Source organism: Fringilla coelebs, assembly GCF_963513975.1.
Source record: "Fringilla coelebs genome assembly, chromosome: 3".
In the NCBI taxonomy this organism is placed as follows: Eukaryota; Metazoa; Chordata; class Aves; order Passeriformes; family Fringillidae; genus Fringilla; species Fringilla coelebs.
Window position 1 is genome coordinate 65,139,529 of NC_140030.1, and position 21,562 is coordinate 65,161,090.

General features: G+C 40.3%; 1 protein-coding gene across 1 annotated transcript in view; it reads left to right on the forward strand.

Annotated features, from left to right (window-relative positions):
• Nucleotides 1–10,354, forward strand: part of MAP3K5 (mitogen-activated protein kinase kinase kinase 5) — a 98,496-nt gene extending 88,142 nt beyond the window's left edge. Inside the window, exons 25-30 of the mRNA XM_084202077.1 lie at nt 1,560–1,665; nt 3,939–4,179; nt 7,002–7,114; nt 7,997–8,109; nt 8,989–9,065; nt 9,616–10,354. Of these exons, the coding sequence (XP_084058203.1) occupies nt 1,560–1,665; nt 3,939–4,179; nt 7,002–7,114; nt 7,997–8,109; nt 8,989–9,065; nt 9,616–9,676 (711 nt within the window). The 3' untranslated portion in view covers nt 9,677–10,354. The remainder of the gene's footprint in view (nt 1–1,559; nt 1,666–3,938; nt 4,180–7,001; nt 7,115–7,996; nt 8,110–8,988; nt 9,066–9,615) is intronic.
• The last annotated feature ends 11,208 nt before the right edge of the window (nt 10,355–21,562 follow it).

The window sequence follows — 21,562 nt, forward strand, 5'->3', positions numbered from 1 at the left end:
ACTCCATCCCAACAGAAAGAAGGAGAGAATTGGAAAGACAAAAAGTGAGAAAATTTTTGGGTCAAAATAAAGATTGTTAAATAAGTGAAAGGGGGGAAAAAAGCTCACAAGTGTTGCAAAAGCAGTCAGTCACCAACAGCAGACTTGTGACCAGCCTGTCCCTGAGCAACAGCTCCTTTGGAAAAAGCAGCCTCTAGTTTATTGCCCATCATGAGCTTATACAGAAGGGAATATTTCCTAGGTCAGCTACTCCAGCTATGTGCCTCTCCAGCCTTTAGTCCACCCACAGCACCCTCACTGCTGGGGCAGTGTAAGGAACAGAGGCAGCCTTGACAGCATGTAAGCTTTGCTCAGCAGGAGCTGAAACATGCGGGTGCTATCAAGGCTGTTTTAGTCACAGTCTGAAACATAGCACCATGTGGACTGCTGTGAAAGAAATTAACTCCATCCCAAACAAAGCCAGTGCAGGTACCTGCATAAATTACTGTGTCACTGAATAATCTTGCTTTTTGGCAGTGAAAATAGTAGGATTAGTAACTTTTACATATCCTCTGAAGGCATCACTTGTGTGACTTCAGTCATTTTTTACAGAAAGGTTATCACAGTATGAGGGAATTGAACTTACCCCTTTTGTAGGAAGAGTGAAGTATCTTTTTGCCGCTTCTTTTTGTAATCAGTAGTTGCTCCTTTTTTTATAATGCTGGAATTTGATAGTTTTGTAATACAGTTATATATATGTGTTGTTTCCTGCAACTGTTTAAGTTCTGCTCCTGCTTTGTTGCTTTGGATTGCTTCTGTGCCTGGAAAACAGCACTGAGCCTTGTGCTTTTGCTGCTTAGTGTTGGCCGGGCATTCCCTTGTCATTTGGGAGCTGGAAAACAGTTCTATGAGGTAGAGATGTTTGTGCAGGTGGCACATGGAGCATCCATAGAGGCATCTGAGAATATGGCTCAAAGCAGTTTGTAAGCAGGCCTGTAGGCAATTAGGAGCAACCTAGTGTAGAAAACCATCAGACTGTATAAAGTAAGTAGAAGGAAAGACAAAATGGTACAGCACACAAATGAAGTTCCCTAATTGTTTAAACTAACATAAATTAACTAGTTTCAGAATTAAGTAGGAGAAGCATTACATTAGTTCTTTTGTATTTCCTACAATTGTACTTTAGAATAGACAAGTAGTGCTCAGAGCAAGCAGTGAAAGTGATGCCAAAAAAAGTAACAAGATTAATTAGCTTCAGCTGCAAGCCTTTCATAACATAGTCCTTATTTGTCTTGCTTGCATTCTTTTGAAGTTTCTCTCCACAGCCATGAAGGTTAAGTATCACAGCCATCAACAGTCACCTAACACAGAAACCAGTACTTGATGAAAAATACAACATAGTGCATGACTTATAATAAAATGAATGAAGTTGATAATGTTGCTATCAAGAAATAATTGCAATCATCTGCTCAGATATAGCATCTAGAAGTTTAAACTCATATAGGTCATAAATATATGACATATATTCTCATTTAAAGTTGTGGGGTTGGTAATATCTGAAGTGAATTTTCTCTCACTAGGTCAATAAAGTTCTCCGGAATCATAATATTAAGCCACATTGGATGTTTGCACTGGACAGCATAATCAGAAAAGCTGTGCAGACTGCTATTACAATTCTGGTCCCAGGTGAGTCATTCTTAATACTCAGCAAATATTTATCAGGTGATCTCTTTAAATATGCTAGAGTTGTGATTATGATGCTTCACTTAAGATTTTGAAACCAGCAGTGGCCTTTTTCCTGTTCACTGTTTTGCAATTCAGAAGCTAATCTGTGTATTGTTCAAGCTATGTTGGAAAGCACCTTTCCACAATGTGTAATCTAAATTATTCTGCAACACAGTGAGTAGTAGTAGGTTAAGGTGCTCTGAGAACTAATTTTTTCAGTTGCAAAATGTGGCCTATTGCTTATGGTCAGAAGCTGTCTAAAAAAAACCCCAAAAACCAACAAACCCAAACAACCCCAAACTCTTGACTTGAAACCTGCCAAAACCAAACAAACAGGTCTGCAGTGCCTGCAATTTATACATCGTATTTTAAATGAGGGTTTAGAATTATGGCTTCAGTGAGGGAAGGAGTCTGCTTAGATGAAACTGTAGCCCATTCTGTTACTTCTCTATCTATTTCCAAGTTAGTTTTTCTGCTTCTTCTTAACTTCTAATGCTGGAATTAATGGTGATGGAATTAATGGTGATATTTTCAAAAATCACAAAATAATTTTCATTTAATTCTTTAAGTCCGAATACTTACATTCCTGTTTCCTGCAGTGGGTTGAGTTTTAGATTATCAATAAGGGGATGTGAAAATTACTTTGAAAGTTACATCTATTCCTATTCTCCTTACTTTTCTAGCACAAACAACAAGATATAAATAGAGTTTATGTGTAAATTTCAAGTCACAAAGAAACTCCTCTGTCTTCTGATTAGAATGCTGAACACCTCTTACAGGCATGTACTTCACTGCTGTGTAATAGGAGTAACTGTAGAATTCCTCCTTAGTAGTCTGGCCTTCCCCATACAGCTCAGAGTCAGCATTAATTGTAGGCGGTCAAGCTTAAAAGCCTCTGTGCCCCAGTGGTTTTCAGGCACTGATCATCTGCTGATTCCCGACTTCTGATTACTTTCCCTTGCCTTTGTCTCACTATTTTTTCTTGATTTTTTTTCTAATGATGTGGAGATTTATCACTGCCCTTAACACTTCTAAAAGTTATGGGATGTTTAAGGAATGGTACAAAGCCAATTTTATGCTGCCTGGTGGTGAACAATGGCAAAGAACTTCTGCATCCTGCTAATAAGAACAGAAGTCCAAAGCAAATCCAGACATATTTGCCTAGAAATATTTGGGTAACTGCTACATAATAAATCTGCTTTCCTGAATTTAGAGGAAGCTCTGTTGACCTTATTATATTCAGCCCTGATAAAGGTTTGTAGCATTGAAATGAAGAGGTGAAATAGTTCAAGGAACAAAACTTTCTTTTGTAAGGAAGATAAACATACTTGTTAGTTCAGTTACTCAGCAGAAAGGGCATAAAGCAAGTGGGATTCAGGAAAAAAATTACATTTTTGTGAGGAGACTAGAGGGAGTTCTTTGCAATAAGAAGCCACAATTGAAGGAAAGAAGGAAGAAAGATTTTTATTAAATAGTTAGAATAAACAAACAGATGTTATTAATAATAACAACATTGTTGTTGTGTAGGAGTGTCAGATCTTATGTACATGTCTCGCATACCTGGTAGGCTCTGGCAGGTAATTTAAATAGAGAACAACAGAACCCAGGGTATAGCTTTGTGTTTGTAGTTTTGTGGATGTGCATCATTATTAAATAGGCACTGTTCCCTCTGACAAGTAGAAGGGAAGTGTGCTTTTAATTGTTGGGAGAGGGGCCTTTTTGTAATTTCCTCTCTATGTTTGACTGCAATTTTTTGGTGAACATAGTATCCTTATAAGGATGGAATGCTAAATATGCAACAGCAGGAATACCTGGATAGAAAAGAAATAATGGTTATTTGTTCAACAAAATGTTTTAAGTCAGACACAAAAGAAAATACAAACTACTGAGAATGGAATTAAGCAAAAAAAACTCTGTTGTACATGATACTTCAGCACAATTTGACATTAAATGGTAGCCAAATCAGGAATCATGTTCATACAGACGTTTGTATGAACACGACTCTTAAACGTTTGATAGGCAGGATAATAATCTGTATAGACAAAGGTGCTGTTATGTTTTGAGGGATCTTGAACCCCTAGAAAATATCTGTTGTCCTGTTACAGAAATTTCAGATCTGTTGTAACCAAAGCTATAGGATGATCTGGAAATAGTCACTTGGGTCTGCTTTTGGTTTAGTATTTAACTAATGTTTAACTTCTTTGGTGGTTTTTCTTTTGCCTATATTTTAATAGAATTGAGGCCACATTTTAGCCTTGCATCTGAAAGTGATACAGCCGATCAAGATGATATAGAAGTTGAAGATCAAGATGAACAGCCTCAGAATCAAACCATCCAGCAGCCTTGCATTGTCTTGGAAGATGCAGTAGCTACCTCAGGTGTAAGCACACTCAGCTCTACGGTGTCCCATGACTCCCAGGCTGCTCACAGATCACTGAGTGTCCAGCTGGGAAGGCTAAAATTAGAGACAAACAGGTAAGTCTGGGACATCAGGAGACAGGGACACTAGCCTGCTTATAGCAGTAGGCATTGGCTAGCTTTCAAAATATATATAAGCTGAAATACATATAGTGACAGTGCCAAAATTCCATTCCAGTGTAAGTTGTTTCCTTTAATGATGATCCTTGTTTAGCTGTGACTGATCACTTACATAGTTGTATGAATTTCAACAAAACCATAGTGAAGCAAGTTAAGGTCAGACTTGGTTTGTGGTGCCCTTTCAGGGAAGGTCTGTAAAAACTGACTTTCTGCCAAACTTCTGCTTTTTCTCTCTTTGGTGTGCTCTGTGTGGCTGATAAATGGTGTTATGTTTTGTTTCCATTAAGGCAGAACTTGCTGTTCTTTTCTATAGCTATTCTCAGCAAGTGAACTCAAGCTAATAGACAGCCACACAGAAACTCCATAAGGAAACTGCTTCAGATTTGTTGTGCACAGAAGTCACTGCAAGCAGGATCTGTGCTTACCAGCAACCATTACCTTTTTATTAAATAGAGAAAGATGGGGAAAATAGGTGTTTTGCTTAAGAGAAAAAATGAGCCAGAAATTTGGATATGGCATTTTTTTTTCACAAATATGTCTTGCACTTTGTGCAAGTGAAAAAAGGTTTTTTAAGGTTTTGTTGTTTTTTTAAGAAATGACAGAGAAAAATCCAAATAATCTTCTATATATTTTGTTTTCTTTTCATTAAAATATACCAAATAATCTAGTTAAAGTAGACATTTTGCTTTTGCAGCATGTGATGTATGACACTGACCTCAGTAAATTTTGAATGTGATCTTGATAGAAATAGAACATGTCTTCAATAAGACAGTTGTCATCCTAATAGAAAATTCTTCGGAGCTACAGTTTCTTTTGAATTTAAAATATTAAATTACACTTTACTTTTACATGTGTCTGAGAAGATTGCCATAATTAGAGTAAATCATTAGACTGTACTGTATTTAATAAAGTATCAGTACTCAGTAATCAATAATCAGTATTTATGATTACTGTGACATCAGTAATTATGTCACAATTAATTTTTTTTTTACTTGTGACCACTGAGAAATATTTTGATTGTCTTATTGTTATACTTAGAGAGTTATTGTTATACCTAGAGAGTTATTGTTATTGTTATACCTAGAGAAATACATAAATATTTCAGATTTACTCACTTTACTTCCCAAGTTTATGGTGGGGAATAGCCTCCATAGTGGTCAGCTTGTAGAGGTACTTTTTTTTGCTAACATTTTGCTTCTGTAAATATCTCAAATGCAAAGCCTTTGGACAAATAATCACATCCAGTCATTCATGCAGAAATTTTGAATAAATAATAGAGAATTTTTAAAAATATTTATGAAAGCTATATTGGCATAAGCAGCAAGCAGTTATCAGGAGAAAAATAATGGATTATTTTATTGGCCCTGAAGGCCTTTTTCAACCAGAATAGATAGGCTAGGAATAAGTTAACTTAAAGATGACTTGTCTGGACAGAGTATCAGTTTGCACTGAGAATACAGCCTATACCCAAGCTGTGGGTGTAGATGCATCAAGCAGCACTGTTCCCATGCAGGGTGGACTTGTTAAGGTTTGTTAGCTCAGGTGTGGATGCACTCAAGTGCAAACATGTTTCTGGTAGGCCTGCATGAAAGCTAAAAGTAGGGCTAGATGTTTTTACAATGCAGTCATGTGGGATTCAGTTTACCCCTGTGCAAAGGCAGGTAAGGGGCTTCTGTGGCACATTTTCTAAATGAATTCCTGTCTTTCAGAAAAGGGTTGCAGTGCTTAACTGGTACAAATTTTAAAAAAATTAATACATGGATAAATAAAAGGAAACATGCTGAAAGAGGACAGTTATTGCATAGTTCTCAGGCTGACAGAGGTTTCAAGAAAGGGATGAAGATGCTGCAGTCCTTTCAAGGCACAACTTCTGAAGACTCAGGAGTCAATTATAGGTTTTTGAGTCTTCCCTCCATGTCCAAATTTTGACCAAATTCCTGATAACAAATAATTTACAAATCCTACCTTTTACGAGACCACTTTTCTAAAAGAACAAATTGCAGCAGTTTTACATACTAATTTTCCATGATATTCTGACTATTTTCTTTTGATCAGCTCAAATGATGCTAGCCACTGAATTTCTCCAGGTTTCTCTCTGAGTTTGTGTTATGAAGGAGGTCAAACATGAGTTTCAATTTACTTCTTCTGGACATTCTCAGAAGTAATTGCTTAAGGGAAGTAGGCAAGTATTTTGCCTCCTCTTTTCTCACTCTTAATATAGCCTAGGAGGGCAGGCACAAAGTGCCTTATAAATGAGGAAGGGACAGCTCTTGTGTGGTTGAGAATGTATTTTTCATATTTATGAAATGCAACCATGTGTTTTCACTACATTTTCATCGCTGCTCTACCCTTTCCATACCTTTGAAAATGTCTGCTGGAGAGATGTCAACTGGCATTTTTCCTTAAAAAGGTTTAGCCCTTAGATTATGAACCACTTTGATATTTGTTCTCAGTTCCAGTTTTGTTTAAAACACAGCACAGGCTGTAGAAATTTCACTGAAATATTCTCCCATACCACTTGTTTAGTGGGTGAATGTTTATGCGGAGGCTGGTGTGTTTGGGGCTCCTGTATGAATGTTTGTATCTTGATATAGGTCAAAATCAATCTATAATGAAAGAATATACCTTCAGTGAAAGCTGAAGAATTCTGTCCTTGTGTTTGTCAGGAATGTTTCCACTTTAGGTATAGTAAGATCTTTCCTTTCCTGATAATTTGAAGCTACTGAAGGAAATAAGCTTTTGTTCTCTTTACTTCACAGGTTATTGGAGGAGTTAGTTCAAAAGGAGAGAGAATTTCAAGTCCTCTTGCATCAAGCTATAGAAGAAAAAGATCAAGAGATCAGGAACCTACAGCTCAGGTCACAGCCAATAGGTAAGTGAGAAGAATTTTTAAAGAAAAGTTTCATACTGGCTACAGATGGAAAAGTGCCAGCTAAATGTTTGTCCATTTTATTGAGCCAGCCTCAGCAAAGGAGCTTTATTGTGTTGCTTCTGGTAGGGTTTGCTCTGAAGTAAGAATGTACATTGTGGAAACAAATTACTGGATTTGTTAATCACAGTACAAGGAATGAGTATGATTTAAATATTTTTGTTTGTGATTATATGGAAGAAAGCAAGGCTCATATCCTACGGAATAAATATTATTCCTTAAGAGGATAATCTAGTATGTTTAGATATATGTTCCTTGAATTACAGACTGTTCCAATTGTTACAGTGAAAGTTCAAGAGGTGAAATGCAAATACAACTTAAATGTTACTGAGGAAAGCCGAGTTTGCTGTGTCTGCCCTGAAGAAGGTGGAAATGCTACTGCAGTTTGATATTTCTGTGTAATGTTCTTCTAAGTGTTGCTTCCAAAAGTAGCTGATCCTCAGCCTAAGACATTGCCTGCGCAGCAATTGTATGAGTTACACTGAACAGTTCAGTTAATTGATGCAACCTTAGTGTAGTAACAGTGACAGCGAAATTGATGTGCCTTCTATTAGCAAAGTCATTTTCAGAAGAGGGCAAAAAAAATTTTGTGTGTGTCAATGTTCACACTACTTTAATTGTACCCTTAACCAAGCAGAGAAATTAATGTATAACTGTCTATAAATTGTAATTAATTGTGCTCTTTGGGAATTGGCATTTATTTATCGGGATACTGGTATTCTAAGCTTGAAGGTAAAGCTCACTGAAGAAAGTGCTTGAGGAGTCAAAAATGACAAGAGGTTGCTTTGGCAACACAAAACCTTGTCTCAAATATATTTGTTTCAGATATTCCTGGATCATCTGTCCGTCATCGTCATTCCACTGGCACAGGGACCGAAGACCCTGATCTCATAAACTGGCTGAGAGCTCATGGAGCTGACGAGGCCACGATAAACAAGGTAGCAATGATCCTATTCACTGCCTGGCACAGTTGCAGTACTGTTTTGTGACTCAGTTTAAAAAACACCAAACCTTTCAAATTACTTTAGCAGATTTTGAGAGATTAATTTGTTTTCAGAGGATAGGAAAAAGCCAGGAATGTGAAGAGCTTCATAAATATAAAGTACCATCAATAGTTCCTAAATATGATTGTGAATAAAGCAATAAAATATCCTGGTAAATAGACACACTTAGGTTTTCAGGGTCTTTACACACTGCAGCATTCCTGCTGATGATACTCTGGACACAGGATACACGTTCACCCTTAGCTAGCTATGCTACAGTGAAATATCCTGAAGTAGATCAGTCTGCTCTGCAGCAAATTATATAACTTTAGAGGTGTTAAAGATTTCAGCTAATTTAGGAATACCTGCATGTAGTTATCACTCCTACAGATCAGACTAAAGATTCCTTCAAGTTCCATTACATCAAATTTAGATGCCATTCTTGAAAAGGTACGACTTAACTGTTTTCATTTCCTCATGGGTTAAATGTGCTATTACTTATGGCTGAATTTGTGTTCAGTGAAGTCTGTAATTCTGTGATACCAGTGGTAGCAATAGAAATGCCAGTTGACAAAGGTTTTGAGTAGCTGTAAAAGCATTACATCTTTCAAGTTGTGTCTGGCATGCTGATGCAGAGTATACAGTGAAAATTTAAGTAGTTTCCCTGTATTTGTAGAAACCATGTTGTCTGTTACATGTACTGCATTTCAGCCCAATTTTAGGTTTCTCCTAAATTTACCCTTCTATTTTTAGGGGCAGATGATTTCAGGAAGATGAGCTTAGGAATTTAAATAATATTCCTAACAAAATGTTCATTTAAATTTCTTTCTGCAGTTCTTGGCTGAAGACTATACCTTAACCGATGTTCTCTGCTATGTTACACGAGATGATCTGAAATGTTTGAGACTGAGGTAATGCTTCAGAGTTAAATGCCAAACAGCTGATACTGTTTAAATCTTAAAATAAACTTTTTTCCTATTGAAGGCAAAATTTTAAAGTAAAGCATTTACCTTACAACTGGAGACACCATTAGAGCCTTGCTTTGATTTTAAAAAGTAGAGTTAGAAAAGCTTTCAGTACTTGATTATCATCATCAAACTTCAGAAACGTTACTCATGGACTGTAAGTAACATTACATTTCACCTAATCATGCCAGGTGTATAGGTCACCAGCTTGCATCATGTTGGAAGTCAAATGTGGGTTATGCAAGTCCTTTGGACCAGAAGTCTGAATTCCAGACAGCAGGCACCTCCAAGTGGAAAGATTGCCCTGTCTTGTAATCAGAAAAGGACTCTGTTCTCTGTTTGAGTAATGCATGTTGGATTTCACCTTTGATCAACCTTCCCACTGAATATCATTGATCAAAACCAGAGCAAGAAAATCAGAAAGCACCTCAGTTGGAAGGCTTTCAGACTAGAGAGTTTCTTTGTACCTGAGTGTCTTTATGATTTTTCTTTACAGAGGAGGAATGCTGTGCACGCTCTGGAAGGCGATCACTGACTTTCGAGAGAAACACGCCTGACACTGATACTTTTTTCTTTGCTTCTCTGCAGAGATGAAAAGATTTCCTTTCAGCCAGAGCAGGTGTGCTGTCAGAAGGACTGTTGCACTTTAATCCAGTATTTGTTTACCAATGTTAAAAACACTGCAGCTTCCTGACTGCTTTTACTCCTATAATCCATAAGGAATCTGTAAACAACCTGCAACATTATTTTCCTTTAAATGTTTTTACATGCAAGTTTTTCAAAAATTTTTAGAAAACTTACACACAAAAGGTATAAACTCATGAAATATTGTAGTTAAAGTAAGCAGATGTTAATTTCACGACAAGCTGATGTAAGATTTCATGTAACAGTACATCACTGGAACAAAAGCAAAATGTGACAACTTTTCAATTTCTTTGTAATATATATCAATATTATCTGTAGTAGAGCTTCATAATTTCAATCATAATTAGACATTTTTCTTTTAGTGTGCAAGACCTAAAGGTAATTGTTTTTGCCTACTGCCCTACATAGTTTAATATTGTTTATTTTTGGTAATTTAAGTTCTATGGTGCATTTGTTTTAGAGTTGTTTATGTACTACTGAACTGTACCAGTTGTATACACCTGAACCACGGTAATGTTAGCTTGTTCTAAAGCTATCTCTGACATACACAATTGAAAATAAAAATAACCTAAGACTTACTTTTTCCTATATTTTTGGACTTATAAAATAATAACAATGGTGTAGAACTGGAAAATATTGGAATAAAAAAAAAGAAAAAATCATACTGTGTAATACTGAGTATCAAGGGGACCTTTCTGATGCATCTTACATTTACTGTGATTCGAGTATGATAACCATAGCATTAAATATTTTCTTTATTTTTCTATTCAGTCTAATTACAGTAATAACAAGCCAAGACCAAACAAAATTCTTCTCTGGGCGCTGTACTTGAGAAATGAAAAGTCCTGCCTCCATGCACTGAATAGTCATTGTGGACTGTTGTTTCTTCTTCTGCTTTTGTTTATGCAATGATTTTTTTTCCTCATGTGTAATGAAAAAGGGTGGTGGGTGTTCCCGGTCCATCCACTGTCATTGTTACTCCACTATTCTAGCACTGGGTATCAACAGATTCTTCTGGGGCAGCTGCAAAAAATTCCATAGTGGGTAAGACTTGCCTGGACAAGAAGCCAGTTCTTTTTTCATAAGCCTTGGTAACCAGTAAAAGGCCTATGCTCTTAATTTTTCAGGTCTAGCAGGTATTTTTAAAGGAAACTAATTTTTTTTTAAAAACGTAAACACATTGTCAGAATGTGTATGCAGTAACTTTTGCTGGCTACAATGCAGCAATTATGTATTAAAAAAATAAGATACAGAACAGTGGATTAAATAATTTTAGTCAGATTTTTTTTACTCTGAAGATGGTTCTATTGATTTTTAGGCATGGATGTATTCAACTAATTCCAAAAGCTTCATTGCATTTCACTAGAAACACAGCTACTGTTTATTAATTTCTACTGCTATTACAGCAGAAAACAATACATTTTCAAGGTAATTTTAAACACTAGAAAGACCACAGGTGGAAGCTGACTTGTAAAACCCAAAACTTAAAAAAGACTTCACCCACTGAGAAGTAACCCTAAGACAATGAACTTCCCTAATTTGATTTTTGTGTAAAGCATGATCCTGTATTGGTCCAGCTTTGAAAAACTCTGTTTTCATGCAGTATGACTGGAAGGTAATTGCACTGCTCTGTTTACTTAGAAAGCATGCAGCCTGTTCTCTATGACTCAGGCTGCTCAGAAATGCCAGCTATGTAAGGGAGAAAGAAGTGTGATCGAGGTTTCCACTGAACATCTCCATGAGACCTAGCCTGGAACCAGCTGGAATTAACTCCTATCGTTCTTTGCTGCCCAAAGAGCAGAGACCCAGACCCAAGGTGGCTTCTGCAGCATTGCTTAGCAATCAGTTCTGTATTCTCCATGGTGAGACTGTTGGATCTGATCCATGCCCAGGCCAGGCCATGTACTCTTATGCTCCTCCAGCAATTCTGGTCTGAATGTGGCTCCCTAAGCAGCACAGCTAATCCACACAGATACTAGATCGGTGCACAAAAGCTTGTGTAAGACCCCCACATCGGGCTACTTCATATAGATTCTACCAGATGTTACTTTTTACATCCTCAGACAAAACATGACATAACATTTTGGGATGATGTGCATGAGACAGGTCAGCCTGGGATTCTTCAGCCTGTCTCCCAGAATATGTTGGTGGGTGGATGGACCACAAGTGAGGGCTTTGAGATTACGTTGGTGCAGGATGTTGCTGATGGCAGCATTTTGACCATAGGGCATACCACTGGGTTTGAACTTGGATAACCTCACAGTCCTTGATCAGTGCTGTTCTAATCCAGGGCTCAAGCTGACTGAGAAACACCTTTACACCTCCCTTAAAGAAGCACAGAAGTGAAAACTTGGCCAAGGCAGTACTGATTTTGCTGTCTTTTGCAGCTTTCAGCATAGAGCCCAACCTATTCTTCTATTACAGACACTCCTGCCCACAAGCCACAGGGTGTGTTTATCACCCAAGCCCCAAACTCCTTGTTTTAGAGCACAAATAGCTCTTGGTCCAACAGCAAAATATTAATCTCTCCTTCCCCTAGAAGACCTTGTGCTCCAAATTTAGCAGTTTCTGAAAGGGGGGTGCTCTGCATGGTGACTGAAGTTTGCTTGGTCCAAGTGCACCAGACCAAGGGAGCTGCCCCTCTCTACCTGCTTGCCTGCATCCACAACTACATCCTATGAGTTCACCCACCGTCCTTCACCTGTAGTTCTGATGACTGGTGCTACCTACAAGCAGATGAAATACTAAATGATGTTTTGACGCAGACTAGAACACTTTAAAGAGAAACACACTTATGAGCCTGAAAAGTAGCATAAAGCAAGTTAAGGCAAACTCATAGGAAAGGTAACAGGACCATGACCTTTACAGAAGCGACTGATACATCGGCAGCTCTTCACAGAGCCTTTTTTTTGGAAGCAAGGCGTTGCACGCAGCTTTAAAACCGGCTGTTTAGGAGCACGTGCCGCAGGAACGAGTCTACAGCAGTGCAGCTCTTTCCCACACGATGCGGCGCATCGCCTGGGCTTGTGAGGCGGCCGCCACTCCTCCCACCTACTGTCGAAATGGCGAGCATCCCCAAACCTGTTTTTTCTCTCGGCTCCGGTACCGAACGAGCTGTGCCAATGCGGCGGGAGCTGCTCTGAAGAAGAAACTAATCACACCTGTGTGAGCGGCGGCACCTCAGCAGCCCGGGCCGCCGCGGGGGCCGGGAGTGCGGGCAGCCGCCCCCGCGCCACCGCCGCCGCGGCATAAACGCCTCCAGCCCGTCAGAGGCAGCTGCTCCCGGGCTGCGGGAGCCGGTCCCGCCCTCACCTGCTGCCGGGCAGAGCCGCGGGCGGGAGCGGGGGACGTGGCGCTCACCTGCCCCGGGCCGCGGAGCCGCGGGGCGGAGCAGCCGCGCTCGGCGAGCGGGAGGCGACATGGCGGAGGCCGCGGGCAGGAGCGGCCCGCGCCGGCGGCCCGCAGGTGAGCGGGGGCTGCGGCCGGCCGGCCGGTCGGTCGGGGCGGCGGGAGGGCGGCGCGGATCGGCCCCCGGCTGCGGGGGCTCTGCGCTCCCGGGGGTGGCTGTGGGCGCCGTGCGGAGCGGGAGAACGGCGGGGCCCGGCGGCGGCCTCGCCCGCAACAGGTGCGGGGGCGCTCCGCGGCCGCCCGGCCGTGCGGGGACTTCGCTGCCTTTCCCCGGAGACAGCCGGCGGGGTCGGCCCGGGCGGCGGGCAAGCTGCGCTGGAGGGGGCGGCGCGCCCCAGCCGTGCCCGCCGTAGCAGCGAGACCCCTCCCGGGGCTGCGCAGGGGCATCGGCGGGGCCGCGCCGTCGCTCCCGAGTCGCCGCTGGTCGTTCTGAAGGCTCGCTCTAAGAGCTGGGAGTGCTGCGGGGTGCCCGCACGGCGGCGGGGCTAACGCGGGGTGCAGAGCTGCCCGGCGAGGAAGGGGTCTGGAGGGGGCGGCCGCCGGGCTGCGGGCTTTGACCGGGGCTTGAGGTAGCGCCGAGCTCCCGCAATAAGGGTGGGTGGATACCCGCAAGACGCTGCTAACGGGGACGGGGTGAGCCCCGGCGAGGGCGGAGGGACGGCTCGGCTCGGCAGGGTCAAGGTACCTGGTGGCAGCGCTCCGGTGCCGGCCGAGCGAGGCCCGCTGCGGGGTTTGGCTGCGCCTCAAACGCGTGCGAGCGACGGGCTGCTACAAGCCCTTATTTCCTACAGGGAAAGCGAGATGTCCTTGCGTCTCCTCTAAGGAGGGATGTACACTGCGAGACCGTTTTAACTCGTTTTTATTTTGGCCCTAAGGGCGAGGAGGGTGCAGGGAGGAGGTTTTGGCTTACGCAAGCGGATCGACCGCTGTATCACTGTTGTAGGCGCGGATGCTGTTTGCATTTGCTGCTTGCTGGACTGTGAAGTCTGAGTCCAACTTTTAGTCCTCTCCTTGTTTCCTTTTTTACCTTCCTCCCCAGTCCCGTTCCGCTCACCCTTTGCTAATCCTTCTCTAACATAAGTTCAAGCTCATCGCTAAATCAAAGAGTGAGTTTTTATATCAAAACAGCATATGAATAGGCCATATGGCTGTTGGCTGATTGTGTTTTCTCAGTATAATATTTTTAATACATACTTTATGTAATGCAGACATGCAGTCACAAGCAATGACTGTGGGCAGAACCATCCAAGTGCTGCCTTCATTAGAAGTATAGAGCATAGCTCAGAAATCCTTACAAGTTGCTCCCAGGTATGATTCTAAAGTTCAGCTTCAGAAAGGATGTGCATCTGTGTTCCTATGTGTTTCAGAGTTTGCAACCACATTGACTTCACTTTCCATAGGAAGAACTGACTGGTTTTTTGAAGCCATTTCTAACAAACTCTTTTCCACTTCTCTACCCTACACTGCTGATGTGATTTATTTTTTTTTTAAACTGGATTATCAATTTTTTATAATTACCTACCAGAACTAGAAATGAGTCAATAGATCACATGTATTTTGCATATGTTCTGTTTTAAAATTACTTAATGTGCCGAGATTTATTCTGTGTTTGCTTGATAGTTTCATTTCAAGCTGCTGTGTTGAACTTTTACTCATTGGGACATCTGTAGACTGGAGGATCTGCTTGCATAAGTTCTTGAGTATTTTGAATTTAAATTACTTTGTGCTGTCAAAGTTCATTTGAAACTTCTTTGTGAGTGAAGTGTCAGAGTTAAACTTCTGTGAAGCTTTTCTGTGAAGTTTGTTGTCTGCTGAGGTCCTTTTAGGTCTCCGAGTTATCACAGGGACCGCTTTGCAGGTGTTCACAAACAGGAACAACATCAAAGCACATCAGGGATCTGCTCCGTGGCTCTTTGCTCCATCCATGAGCAAGCAGATGTGTGTGCCCAGGGAGGGTCATGCAGATGGCTTTGGCTGCAGTCTGCTCCGCAGGCGGAGCACCTGTGTCTGGATCCGGCTCCTCAGGAAGGTCAACATCCCATCTGTGTTTGGTGAAATTAACTACTGGTCAAACTATTGCCTCTGTTGAAAAAACAAAGCTCTGTGTGTGTTTTGTGGTGCGTGGCTGGTTTGTTTCTTTCCTTGCCTCCTGTGGTTTACATGCATGGATTTTCAGGGCTGATCCTGGGGAAAGCTTCAACATCACCACAAGGGTTTTGCAGGGGGGTGTTACAAGTGGATCCCTTTATTGGCAGGCGGTCTGCTGTACTCAACTAGCGGTCTTTGGGTGAATGGCTTAATTATCTGGGTGAAGGGTTTTTTTCTTCTGCCATTCATCAATTTCTAGATGGCAAAGTGAGTACAGTGCTCAGGGGATATACTAAGTTACACCAGTTAGAATTTTTCAGTCATAGCTACTCGAGCATCTAATAGTGCTAACGAGCTCTTCAGTGATTCCTGAGATGAGAGGAGCCCTCTTGTGGGGAATGCCACATGGAGAAGCTTCTGAGGCGCCTCATTTTATGGCTGCCAATCCATAAACATAGGCATGTCTCTGCCTGTGAGAGTTCCCCATGCATGCTCTGGGCTGCCTTGGCCAGCTCTGTGCACCAGATTTGCTTAAGCTCTGGGGTAACAGAGAGAGCTATGTGTTTGCAATGTTGCAAAGAAGCTTTAATGCTGTGGTTTTGTGTACTGTTGTAGTTAGTTCTTTTTTCTAAGTGAGCTTAGTATTACTCTGCTTTTTGCAGCAAAACAAATCTGGCCTTTAAATCGTGTCAGCGACAGGTGGCTTGTGGAAGCTGAAAACTTGAGGTATTCGCTCTTTAACGGCTAATGGCACTTTATATCTGTTGCTTGCTTATCCTGGTATTTTCTCCATCTGAGGAGAAATCAAATTTCATTTTACTGTGTTTATTTTTTTCCTAACAAATAGATAAATTATTAGGGAAATCACAAAAGTGCAGAAAGCATACAGCGTTTGGGAGCTGGCTCTTTCCCAGCGGTTCCAACGAGGATTTACACGACGGTGTTGACACGCGGGTTTTGTCTCTCTGGCCGGCTCAGGCGATTCATGCCCTTTCCAGGGGGAGCTGCCGAGTGCAGGGCGCCGCTGGTCACTGTGGCCGGAGGAGGGGATGGACTGTGGCCGGAGGAGGGGATGGACTATGCCCGTGCCCAGCCACCGGCACCGGGGGCTGTCGCGGCGCTCCAGCACAGGCTGCGGTACCGCCCGAGGGTCACCTCTGCCCCGGCCAGGGCTCCTTGCGCTCACCCGTAGGTAAACAGCGACAGTGAGAGCTGTTTCCAGATCTGGGGAGACGGGGACTGCTGTGAGGGTGAGCGCTCACAAACGCTGCAGGTGTTGATGCTTGTGTGTGGTGGGCGTGCTCTGACTTCCGTCCGTGATTATCTAAACGTTAGCACATTGCGAATCCTTTCTATCTTTTAATACATAATCGTGGATCTGCATTTCTTCTATTGCTACCTGCCCTCTGATGAAAACCTATTCAAACTATGAAATTGTGTCTTAGAGCCTGTGATTATATCTTTGGTCCCCATTAACGATTTTTGGGGCAGTACTGAATGCACAGACACTCAGATTTTTTAGTACCTTGTAGAATGAAAATGATACAGTTAAATTAACTTTAGGTTTAAATCCTCATAGAAGCCATTCCTCAACTTCAGAAAGCTGTTCAAGTACTGGGTATCTCTTGATGGTCAAGTAATGTCTGTGCAGGGACTACGGAAAAGTTTGAATGAGCCTTTTTCCATGCTTATTGTGTAATGGGAGTCAGGCTGTCTTTCTCCACCCACCTACTCCGGCCATTACTAGTGTAAAAAAAAAAAAAAAGTGTGTGTGTGTGAAACAAACCACAAGAAACACAAACTCAACAACAAAAATCCAACCCTGTCCAAAGAAATAGCCCCCATAAAAGTTCAAAACCATAGTAACTCTGCACACACAGACACACAAAAGCCCCAAAGCCAAACACTGCCACTAAAAAAAATTGAGTTTATGAAGAATCAGGCCCATTAAGTGATGGTAAAACAGCTGGCCTGTTAAGCGATGGTAAAAGAGTGGTACTTCCAGTACAGAAAGAAAAGTTTTAGTAATTTAGTTAAAGTAGTATGCTTTGCTCTTTTCTTTGGGCTTAATTTTGAAAAGAGATGTACTTGCATATGTGCTGTTTCAAACTGCAAAAAGTTGTAAATTTACTGTACTCTGAGATGGCTAATATTTTATTTGCATGATTTATTATTATCCCAGATAAACAAATTTAATACTTTAGAGCTGAAAATTATTTGTGGTGTTAAAGGTAATTAAATGATCAGAGAAATAATTGCCTCAATTATGTAAATACTGTATCATCTTGCAACAACATACACATATTTCTTCAAGCAGAAAGTAAGTCTACATCCACAATAAAAGCCACAGTGTGCTGCTGCTGTTGTTGTGGTAACTCTCTTTATGTATCTGCCCTTCCTTCAGGGAGGGGGTCCCCTCTATGTGACTTCTATTAGAGAAATGCAGTGGTCTGCCAGGAACTATGGCAGAAAAGGCTCTGTGTATGAGAAATGGTGTATTTGTGAAGCTGGTTCAGGTTTAATTCTGCAGCTCTCCTTTAGTGTTGGTTCTAGAGTTGTGCCATGGTTGCTTTCATGAAAACAAGTAGGTTTTAGGAAGAAAGCTTGAAAATATGTATTCTAGGAAATCTGTCAGAGTTCAGGTGAAACAACTGTAAGGTGTCTGCTAAAATGACATGCAGGAGTAGGCTGTCAGGCTGTTGATATAAATGGCGTTAGAGACCATGACTCCTGTTAACAATGAGATTCTTCAGAGAGGTGATGGAAGGATTTGTGCTCCGGAAGGAGAGTCACTGTGAGACTACTGATGTCTCCAAATGTATCCTTGTCTCTGAATCTGAAACTCTATTCTCCCTTATCCAAAAGTCCAGACATATTGGTCATCCTCTAAGAAACATTTGGGAACTAAGATGTCAGGAAAGCACTGGTAATTAACACTGGTAATTAACACAGTTCACAGGATTCCATCCATCAGATACTAATGCCGGTAATACAACAATGGAAAAAATTTTAATTTGGTCTTGGCATAGTTCCTTTTCTTTCATGTCCCTGTTTCTGTGAAAAAAAAAGCTTGGAGCCTTGTCTTTGAAGTATTCATTTCTACTGAAAATTTAGTATGTACATAAATGCTGTTAATTTTGAGTGCTCTACAAATGCTTGGTTTTCTTGACATGGTATTAAACCCAGGTATTTTAAAAAATAAGTTTTGGTGTTTTTTGTTTTTTTTTTAAACAGACAGAAGCAGTGATAACATTGCTCTGGCTATTAGTTGTAGGGCAATTAGAATTCAGAACTTCTTTCTGTCTTCTACCAAATTCTTGTTTGCTGCTGTCCTGTGAACTCCCAGTTCCTTTCTGCCTTTCATTATTTAACTGGCCATTGGTTGAAGTTACATGATATGTTCTACTATAGGGCCTGATTCAACATCATTCTGTTATATATAAATAAAGTGTTGACTAAGAATGATCAAATATGTTTTTGATTCATCATGGTGTGCCTTGTGCAATGCTTATACTTAGTCATACTATGCAAATCAATTTAATTAAAATATGTGACAGACTTGTTAATGTAAGTCTTGTATTTGATTGTTTTATTGGTGTGTATGGGTGGAAAGTGTTTGTGAACGATGAGACTCTAGATGAGCTCCTCATGTTCATGTGCCTTTTTGTGCTGATGAATGAGTTTGACTGAAACAGGGTAGGGCTTCCAGCGTTCTCCTAAATTTTTCCTATGCATGGAAATGCACACAGGTTTAGATTTGTTTGACAGAAGGGGAAACAGTTAACGCTTACCTTCTGTCTAGTCACTTCTGAGGAGCTCTTAACAGCCCTTGGTCCAGTGTGTGGCACTGTGCATGTCAGGGGGACAGCAAATTGGGAAGAAGGCTTCCCTTCTTATTCTCTAGCATTTTACATTCTTACTGAATAATTCAAGAGGCATTTTTTTCCTTCCAGGAAGGTGAAAAGAAGAAATCAATTATTATATCAGATGTTTATATACTGAAGTTGTTTAAAAATAATTCAGTAAAATTAAATTTTACGTTACTGTAGTAAAAATAATTGCCTGGTTCTTTATTATCTTATATGTAAAAGTGAGATGCCTTTGAAGAGAAACTTAGAAACCTCCATAAAGACAAGGTTATTATGTGTCATTTTTGGAAAACAAGAGGTAGAAGGATGTGAAAATAGAGAGCAACAGTGGAAAAATTTAGGTGTTTGAGACAGTGGTTGACTTAATGGAAGAAAGTGTTTTTTCTGATACAGTGGCTATTTTGGCTATTTCCAAGTTAACTGTAAAAGAACCCAAAACGAGGTGAGGGGAATGAATCCTGCCTATCTTTTTAAGGCTAGTTTGTTTTGTCCTAGATTTAAATGACAAAGAAAAGGAGGTTTCCAGTCCTTTAAGGCTGGATAAATAGCTGTTTTTTCATATGGGTAGGAAAAAAAAAGGCCCTACTTTCTCCATCTTTTAGGCACGACTTCATGATTTAAAACCTAGTGAAGTAGAAAGTATGATTCCTGAAGAAAACTAGGAGCAGATTGAGTTTGAAGTTTAGTTAGTGTATGTATATTCCAGCACAGTCCTGTGAGGCATAGGGAATTGATGATCTTTATTGACCCCTTCAAATTTGAGATTTTGTATGATCTAGCATTGCCTATAATATGTATTTTTAAATGAGTTCTTAGAAAAAGCTTTTGACACAGATGATTAATATTGAAAATATGAAAATATATACAAAATATGATTTGTGTGTTTTGATGATTAAATATGTAAAAGAAATTTATTGTAATATTTTTGCAGAACAGCATGGGAGATTTTAACTGAATTTTCTTGATCTTTTTTTTTTTAATCCCCGCAAGAAAGAAACATTTGGAACCTAGATCCCAATGGAACCCTATTGTTTCACCCAGGAAAAACATGAATATGAAAGCAAAATTCTATATCCTTTCTTGTCATAAAAATGTAAGATAGATCTCTAACTTGCCCTGAACCTCTTCAGCTGTAAGAAAATCAAAAATATCAATGAAATAGTGGCAATCTGTAAAGGAATGTATGCTAAAATAATATATTTACTTGATCTGTTTCTTGATACAAAATACATTCAAGTTGAGGGGAAGCTTTCACAAGGTAGTGCCTGTGGAATGTAAAGTTATGTGCAATTCATTATACTCTAAATCACAGTAATGAGCTTCATGGAGAGTTTGGATAGTTTATAGGGAATGAAAAAATCCTGTTAATGAAAGAAGATAGCAAATCTAGAGTTCAGCCATGGTGACTGGCTTCAACTTCCTTTTCATTTCCTAGGTAAAGGTATCAAGTCTTAATACCCGATGGTAAAGCAGAAACATCTCTCAGCGTGTTGTCATAAATATTTACATTTCCCATATCATTATATGTGTCCTAATAGTCCTTGTTAAACTGCTGTTAAAGATGCTGCTGTTGAAGCTTCTGTTTAACTGCTGTTAAAATGCTCCATATCAGATGATGTTTTGTGCAGATAATTATACCTATAGAATCCAGTGGGTGAAAGTGGGTGTGTTTAAGTGTCATGGTTTGACTGATAATCAGTTTGCAGGTGCTGTAAAAAGGAAAACCCATAAATGACCCAGTGCCCTCAAGATACACAGTTGCCCTCACTCTCTCTCTTGAGTTTTACTCCATCAGTTAGAGAGCTCAGCTGTGATTGTTTTACTGACAAAAACATGGATGACTAATGGTTACAGGGGGAAAAAATATCAATAATAGGGGTTATTTAAGAAAATTGTATGTTTTGTCTTTTTTTTTTTCTTTTAAGTGTTTAACAGCCTTGTTCCTAAAATTATCCACTCCTTTGTTCCCTCGGGGGAATGTTGCTTTCATCCCAGTTTTCATATAGAAGCTCCCACGTAGATGAGACAAGGCTGAAATAAGCAAAGCTTTCTTGCTAGGAATACCTCAGGAACTTCTTTTTCTTCCTTAAACCAGTGGATTGAGGAAGGAGGGAGTTGTCAGTACAGTCTCTTATGCAGTGCTGGTACCTTTAATGTTTATTAGTATTTTTAGGAATGTTTTTCAGAAAAAAAAAATGCCCAAGTGTTCAAAGTTATGGGAGGTTTTTATTATAATAGATGTCTCTTATAGGTAGTAGGTTGCATTTTATTAGGCATTTGGAAATATGTTGTGAACTGGCATAGTTTTTAACCACAGGGGCCTTGAAAGAAAATCTTGCTGTGTAAGCCAAATGTGCTGTTGGTACTTTTCCTCTGTCGCCTCTGCATTAGTAAGTCAACAGGAAGAAAAATGTACCAACACCTCAGTTCCTG